The sequence below is a fragment of the Arachis stenosperma genome, chromosome 9 (genome assembly GCF_014773155.1).
Source record: "Arachis stenosperma cultivar V10309 chromosome 9, arast.V10309.gnm1.PFL2, whole genome shotgun sequence".
NCBI classification, from domain to species: Eukaryota; Viridiplantae; Streptophyta; class Magnoliopsida; order Fabales; family Fabaceae; genus Arachis; species Arachis stenosperma.
Genome location: NC_080385.1, coordinates 156,239,143 through 156,247,258, shown reverse-complemented (window position 1 = coordinate 156,247,258; position 8,116 = coordinate 156,239,143). Strand labels below are relative to the sequence as shown.

The 8,116-nt window shown below is 32.2% G+C and overlaps 1 protein-coding gene across 1 annotated transcript; it reads right to left on the bottom strand.

The window, feature by feature from the left end:
* Positions 1 to 1,462: 1,462 nt before the first annotated feature.
* On the bottom strand, positions 1,463 to 5,849 carry LOC130947886 (uncharacterized). Its single transcript, XM_057876601.1, has 13 exons — positions 5,593 to 5,849; positions 5,396 to 5,505; positions 5,179 to 5,289; positions 4,851 to 4,908; positions 4,296 to 4,385; positions 4,055 to 4,149; positions 3,806 to 3,859; positions 3,417 to 3,554; positions 3,129 to 3,186; positions 2,889 to 3,003; positions 2,613 to 2,682; positions 2,073 to 2,144; positions 1,463 to 1,979 (listed from the first exon to the last, which is right to left on the bottom strand). Exons 1-13 carry the CDS (start codon positions 5,786 to 5,788, stop codon positions 1,863 to 1,865), a joined length of 1,284 nt encoding a protein of 427 aa, XP_057732584.1. The 5' UTR covers positions 5,789 to 5,849; the 3' UTR covers positions 1,463 to 1,862.
* Between the last annotated feature and the right edge of the window lie 2,267 nt (positions 5,850 to 8,116).

The window sequence follows — 8,116 nt, the reverse complement described above, 5'->3', positions numbered from 1 at the left end:
TTTTGTTTCTTAGTATGTTTTGTGACTAAACAGATCCTAATGCGGTTAAAAATATAAGTTTAATATAAATCAAAATTAAGATGTATTATAAGTAAGACTGGTCGAGTTAATTCGTCTTGTTCTGTCACACTAAAAATTTATTAATTAATAGATTAGTCTATTCTATTTTTTTAGTGAGTTGGTTTTAAATCTCTATTCCATCCTGTCTAATGGTAAATTGATGGGTAGACGGACTAAATCTGTTTATTCTCTCATTTTCACTTTTTTTTAAAACAACTATTAAACTATTTTATTAAAAAAATCAATTTTATAAATATTTTAATAATCTTTAATTTCTAATTTATGTAATTCTAAATTTTTAATAAATATAATCTTTAACTAAATATTTTAAATAAAATAATCAAATAAATATTGTTTAAATTAAAATAAATATTATCCAAAATATCTAATTAAATATTATCTAAATTTCGAATCAATCAAACATTATTTAAATTATAACTTAAATAAAATACAAACATTTCAAGTTAAACTTGTGAATAGGGTTAAGAGTGAGAAGAAGGATGGAAAGGAGTTAGTTGTATTTATGGATAGGATGATTTGTTCCTGGGTAGTTGGATTTATGAATTTAGATAGTTTTTGTTTTGAGCTTAAAGAAAAAACAAGATGGCGGACTCACAACGATAAACTTATAAATGGAGTTCAGATTTGCGATGATTAGTTTTTGACACAAGTTTGAGAAGTACATGTCCTATTTGATCATGCAGCTTTCGCTTAAGAAGAACAAAGAGTGCTACTATCTTTTGCTTTTGCATATCCATTACATCAGGAAACTACTTCACTTTCTTAGTGAAACGATCATACAGCTCATCAATTATTCCAACTCCCAAGTGGCTCTGAATCAGTCCTTCCATTTGCTCAATGGTGAAGTATCCATTGCTCTCTAGAATTTTCTTCATTGACTTTCCCCTGCCTTGACAAAAAGCTAGGCATCAGAAACTTTGTAAATGAATTTATCATTTATAATTGTCACGGGAAATCAAATGAATGAATGATAGTATTGAGGTCAATTTTAACCATCAACATAGTCATTAGCGCTGTGTTTGTTTATAGAGACAGGGCATTAACACATAGACATAAAATTATGTTTGGCAAAGGAGACAAAGACAATATATCCAGAGACACTGAATTAGTATATTTTATGTTCATCTTGACAGAAAAGACACATGGTTACTAACAAAGGACACAACTTATTTTTCATTCTTTTTTCAATTATTTTTGTTAATTTTTTATAATTATATATTTTTATTATTATATTTTTCATCTCAAATTTTTTGAATGAAAAAAAAATAAAAATAAATTAGATTTCATAATTTATTCTAGTTTATCACCAAACATAATACAAGAACACAAAATTTTGTATCCTATTTATTAGTGTTTTGTCCTGTCCTATTCTCAAAAACAAAAGCAGCTTAGGTGCTTTTCAATGAACCTTTATCCATTTCCCTCCTCTATTTTGCAAAATCAGGAATACAAAACAAAGCATCTGCAAGATTATATTATTTTTTACACGTAACAAAATAATCAATGACCTCGAGTCTTGAAGCACCAAAAATATAAGAGAATCTTAAAACTGGCACGTTTAACAAATACAAAACTCGATGACCTTTCAAATGCAAAACTATCTTGTTCCTCTCAGAATAACCTTCTTCTATTTTCAAATCAACCCATGACTTGGGTAAGAATTCACCTGTATACATGTATCCACTAATCTATTTACTAAATGAATACAAAATCCAAAACCCGCCAAAGCAGCAGAAGCAATTCAAACGTCATCATCTCTATGCAGCGCTGGTCTATTCAGTTCAGGGTTTATGTTGCGCATATATTGATGTACGGACAGCATGTTGAGGAGTCAGAGCTTTTCCATTTACAAGCATTTGTTCATAGAAATCCAGGCGTATAGATTTGAACTGGTAATGCTATGTTTAGACAAGCATGAGAATACAAGGAAAACTATCAGAAATTATCATTGCATCAAATCAAGATATGAAAACCAAAAATTGAAAAGTTACCTTTTCCTTCCAGGACACGTCCACATCACGGAAGAAAGGGTCAAGCAGTGTCAGCTGATCTCCTTCTTTAATCTGGATAACAGATCAATTAACTCCATAATAGTTGTTCAATTGCAATAAGAATGAGAAAAATAACTGACTGGACCAAAATTTATCCAGCAAACATGCGTGCACGTTTCGAATGGAGAAAAAAGATGAGCAAAGTACACATTTATGTACTATACCAAGAAGATCAGCAAGACCGGAACTCTTACTCAGCACTACTTTTATCCTTAATGTGTCTAACTGTGTATAGTTGTCAATAATCACTATACATGACGATTTTATGGCCATGTTTAATTGCGTGAAGGTCCATATTTTTTTATTTATTTTCTATAAATTACAAGAAGAAATAGTACTCCAGATGGAAAATATGGAACCATGCATTGGTTTGTCAGCTTGACTTTTATCAAGGAAAGAAAAATGAAATTAGAGTTTGAGGAAAATGATTAGAGACAACAAGAGAAGAGGATGACATAAAACTTTGGCAGCAGTTCTTACCACATCGTTCCGTAAACCATAAACTGTGAGAACAAAGCAAATTTGATTCGAATCACAAAGCAAATAGTATCTGCAAAATGGCATGAATAGGATTATCTCAGCCAAATCTTCTTATACATTGCAACAATGCTTTACGATAAATTAATGCACAACAAAAGACAGTAAAACCAGTAACATTTTCTAGTAACACAAATGGAAGTTATTATTAATATAATGAGTCACCATAGCAAGGGAGTGATTGCAGTGAAAAATACTTTTCAGTAACAGAGGACTTACAGGGGAGCAACACACTCACTCCTAAGAAAGAAAAGCACCTTCCCATCTACTGCTACGTTTCTATTTAGACCCTCTGACATGAGGTCTATGGTAACCCTCTTCTGTGATGAGTTCACTTGCAGCAGAAGGTAGACACAAATCTAGTCAGTTATTAGTAAACATAACAACACTTTAAAGGCAGATGCTCAACGAAATTTTCAGTGAGTTATGTATTGAGGTATAGATAAGAAAGGCTCTCACAATTAACAGCAGCCAATGATGATGCCAAAGAAGCCACTCTCTTAGCTCGTAAATTTCCCTGTACATAATAACTATAATTAAAATTATCATATAAATCAACTGCTGCTTTTATCAAATGATGTTTTATTACAAGTCAATTTGGGGTCAAGATTGACTTTAATATTAATTGAAATATCAACATCAGAAATGAAAAGTATCCTCTATGGTCAAACACTAAGCTAAGAAAAATCCTTCAACTAATTAGTAGGTTTAAGTTACTACTACAGAGCCACAGGACAATATCATTACCCTCAAAAGATTGTCCACCTTGTCAAGTAAATTGACAATCTTCTGAACCTCCTCTGAAGCATTGAGTCCTGGATCCTTTAGAGCAGCAGCCTCAAATCCGCTAAGAGCCCTATCGTAGTTCTCTAGATATCTGTTAACCTGTAACAAACTATTTAGACTAGCAGGCAAATTTATATTTATGTGTAATAAATATTAGCATGACCCATTATGATTTTTGAGAATGGAACATTACTCTGTTCTCTAGTTTCAGGAAAGTTGGGAACTAATAGACTGAGACATATACATAAAAAATACAGGGTAAAAGAAGGCTTAAATTTGCACTCCAACCTCATATTAAATGGAGACTTGAGCATTAAGAGAAACAATTATAGGATGAAGATGCAACTTACGGTAGCACTGTTAAAATATAAATCTGGATTGGACTTCATTCTTTCATCTTTCTCCTGGTACATATTAACCAAACGTTAGGTCTTCCACCAGATACAAAAATTAGCCTCTATGTAGAGATGTGTATAACTTTTTTTTTAAAGATAAAAAGAGATGTGTATATAATAAAACAAAAGTAACAAATAAAAATATAATTCTTTCACATGCACATTATTAAAGCTAAATTATAAATCCTTCCTCTTCATACTCACGGCATTTTGATATGCTTTTAAGGAATGTAAAAGTTTGCTATGATCCCAAGCTCCAGTGACAAAAAAGCTTGTAAGGCATGCATTTCCAAGATTATCTGCCAAAATCAATGGAGGGGCTAATCACTAACAGATAAAAAACAATCATCATAATTGAAGTTGATCATATAAAAAGTATTATTGAATAGCAAAGCAATATCTATTTGTTGAATATATTGCAGTAGTAATTTATTTAAAAACATACACCAAGAGTTCCCATCCTTGACATCCAAAGTGATTGCTTGCTTGGCATGTTGAATGCTTTCCTCAACAAGTTCAGCTTGATTCTCCGCACCTGGGTTCATAGCAAGCACAGTAATGCACCTCCACTATTAGGAACATTTTGGTATTCTCAAGAATAAAGAAAAGAAAAACAAAAGAAACAAACAGTTGTCATGCTATGCCTATTTGAAATAACTCTATCTTCCTGACTACCATCACTGCAGTTCTATACCACTTTTCCGCTATCATCCCTCACCCCGTGGACTGTAGTTCACTTCTAAATTCCAAAAAGGACATCAAGTACATTTCTGAAATGATTTTATCACTACTACATATAATGCACGCACTAAAATTAGGCACTCTTGAACACCACCCATCTGAGCAATTGGTATAAAACAGAAAGAGCAAGAGTGTAAAAGCGAGGCTCCTTCAGGTCCGTTAAACACTCAAACCAAGTTAAAATGACTACAGAAATCAGGAAAAACTATAAAACAATAGGTAACCTCAAGCAATAAGAAAGTACAAAAAAATCCCTTACCTTGAGACATTCTTCTTTTAAGCATTGATAATTGACAAAGAATATTTTTGTCAGGACCCTGCTTAAACAAACAGCATCTATCATCATCTCACTAAACATAATATCTTCCAATTCAGAGAGAAACTGAAACCGAGTAAAGAAAGGTCACAGCCTCTAGGTAAAGGTTTATTCTTGGAAAAACAGCATATTCAAATTCAAAGTTCCCAGTTCATAAAACAGTTTCCATTCTTATAAGAAACAAACTGACCCTTGGCTCTACAACTAATGGAAAGTTTCAAAACTATTAGTTTACTGCAGCATGACTCGTGTAAAGCAAGTAGTAAATCACCTTGTTTAATGCAAGACTAAGGCAGTTCTTTGCAGCAGATAAATCCCCTTTCTTCCAAATGCAGTTACCTAAACATAGCCAAGCATCTGCAAGAGATGGGTTTAACTTAACCTGGTGCAACGAAGATTCAATTGTTGAATCAACCACACAAACATTCACATTCACATTCACATCACTATAATGAATGAATCCCTAACAATAGTGCGTTTGTACTCACAGCTTTAGAGAGATGATCCTCAGCTTCTTTCCTATAGTCAGGAAACACATCCAATATCTTGCCTCTAAGATACTCAAATGTTGCACGCTGCAGAGACGATTTTCTTTGTTCTGGAAAAAAATTACAAGAAATTAATTGAAATGAATCAACTGAATAATAATTGTTACTAGTATTAGAAGAGGGTAAAGAGGAAAGACCTGGGGGAATGGAATCGAGGAGGGAGAGGGCGAGATCGGAATGGTGGTGGAGCTTGGAGGTTCTGTCGTTAGGGTCAAGCGGGAAATAAGTGTCTCGGAGGAGGTAAAGATCTTCAACAGCTCTTGCAGCTTTCGATAGTGGTTCTTCTTCTTCTTCTTCTCCGTCTGGAGGGTTCATCTTCTTGCTGCTGCTCATTTCTCTGAGTCAACTCACTCACTCGCTCATCCGAATTTTGCGACCAACATCATACATAACATAACGCAAAGATGCAAAAGGAACCTGTGGCCCCCACTAGATACATCCCAAACGCAATTTATCCAATATCTTTTGGAAGCATTTCAAGTGCACCGGGAGTACCGGTGCACCAATTGTTTTAACCGTTGATCTGAATTATAAAAAATATATATAATATATATTAATTGAAATCAACGGTTAAAACAACTGGTACACCGGTGCTCCCTGGAGCACTTGAAATGTTTCCTATACTTTTTTACTAAGTTAAATTGAGGGAATTAGATTATGAGTGAGTTTTGTTTGATTTTCTTAAAATATCTTTTAATTTTTTACTACAAAAAACAGTTTTATATTTTTATAAGAAAATTTAATAAAATCTTCTTAAAATTTTATATTTTAGAAAACAAGATATTACTTATTTAAAAAAAAATATCCTTTTAAGACTTTATTCAACACTTTATAATTATAAAAATATACTTTTTAAATTAAAAAAAAAACATTTCTTTCTTAAACGAAACAAATTCAAATGGACACTATTTCGTATATCATCGTCATTCGTCAAAATTTCAAAAGGTGTGGAGCATATTGGTTTTCATTTAAGGAATATAAGCTTTTACAAGCAAAGCTTACTACAAATTAGTACAATATCCGCAGTAGCACTTTGGAAAATTCCAGAGTTGGATTTCCAGGTTCGAATCCTGGCTGCGGAATTCTTTTTTCCTTTTTTATCTAATATGAGAATTGTTTTTTATTATTATTTTTTTATAAGAAATAAAATTGGATAAAAAAAATAATCCTCACTAAATTTGTAAAAAGTATATGTTTATGGGAAAGTATGGAAAGCCTTCTCACATCAGTGTAAGTCTTTGGGATAAGTGATATCATGACAGTATTAGAGTTCTAAATCTAAAAAGTCAATGTTTGTTATCCCTAGTACGCGGATGGTTATTCTCAATATTATGAGTAATGTTCATTTTGTAACTCATATAGTCCATTGTACACATTGTACAAATAAGCTATTGTCTCCCTGACCGGACTCATGTGTTATATATTATCCATTATTGTAATTTTTTCATGTTGAGATTAAGAATAAATTTTTTATAGAAAATATAAAAAAATTAAATTTTTAATATATTTATTTTACATTTTGTAAACTAAAACATTCAAAAAAGTTTACTTATTAGTTAAACTATTATTTCTATTTAAAAAAAAAACAATTTTTACTCTTTATTAAAATGTAGCATTAGTCAAATATTGTTTCTCATTGGTGAAAATGAAGCAACTGTGATACTCATTTGGAATAACAGAACCCAACAACTTCCTCTAAAGAAATATGAATCTATCCTATGCCATCTTCAAATTGAGTTTTCGTCGTTGTCTTCTCTGATCAATCCATTATCCTCGGACGAGTGCCTTTCATATTGCCTCTTTCTTGCATTGATGACCTGCATTAAAAATCAATGAATTATTTCACCTTAAGCCCAAAAGAGAAGAAGAAAAACAAAGATTAGAGTACCTTTTGTTCCCAATCAATGCAACTGGTTATGATTGAAAGAAGGAGAGTCTGCACAAAAGCTCCAATATGTATACCAATCCAAAGTCCTCTGCCTCTTAATTTGACCCAAAATGCCAATGTTGCAGCAAGTGGAATCTCACGTAGGTAGAATGCCCCTCTTTGAGACTGCACAAGAAAAACCAAACATCAGACTTAGATTTCTAACAAGAAAAGTTATGCTAAGTTACACAACTTACCAAACTGAAGAACTGATGTTTCAAGTTCTGGATCTGGTAAAAGGCCAGAGAGCAAGATATGTTAGGAAATTATTTAATTTCCTAATTTATTTGTGGGCAATACATATATCAATTATAATCACAAATGATGCTATTTCAAATTAAATGACTTATATAATGATGATCTCATTTATTGTTATAAATGCTAATTGAATAAGTCATTATTACTTTTGATTTGGAATTAAATAAGAATAAAACCGGATATTATCTTTTGTTCCTTAGATAATTATCTTTTTTGGATTTTAGATATATTATCTTTTGGGCTTTAGATACTATTTTATTTGGGCTTAAGGGTTTAATGGGTGTCATGCTCAAATATAAATAGACCTTTAGGGTTTCGGTCCCCAATATACCAAAGCCGCATTTGTTACTCTTTCCCCATCAAAAGAGTTGCAGTACAGCCTCCTAGGAATACAGAAAGCTTTGGTTGAGGAAGATCGAAAGAACCACAAGATCCAAACTCTTCCAATCATAATTCATGTTTATGAATTTAGGTAC

Coding starts and splice junctions, on each gene's coding strand:
- LOC130947886 (XM_057876601.1), bottom strand. CDS start 5,788: ATGAGCAGCAGCAAGAAGATGAACCCTCCAGACGGAGAAGAAGAAGAA. Junction 3,860..4,054: donor TAAAAGCATATCAAAATGCC/GTGAGTATGAAG, acceptor AATATGTACCAG/GAGAAAGATGAAAGAATGAA. Junction 1,980..2,072: donor ACGTGTCCTGGAAGGAAAAG/GTAACTTTTCAA, acceptor GTCTAAACATAG/CATTACCAGTTCAAATCTAT.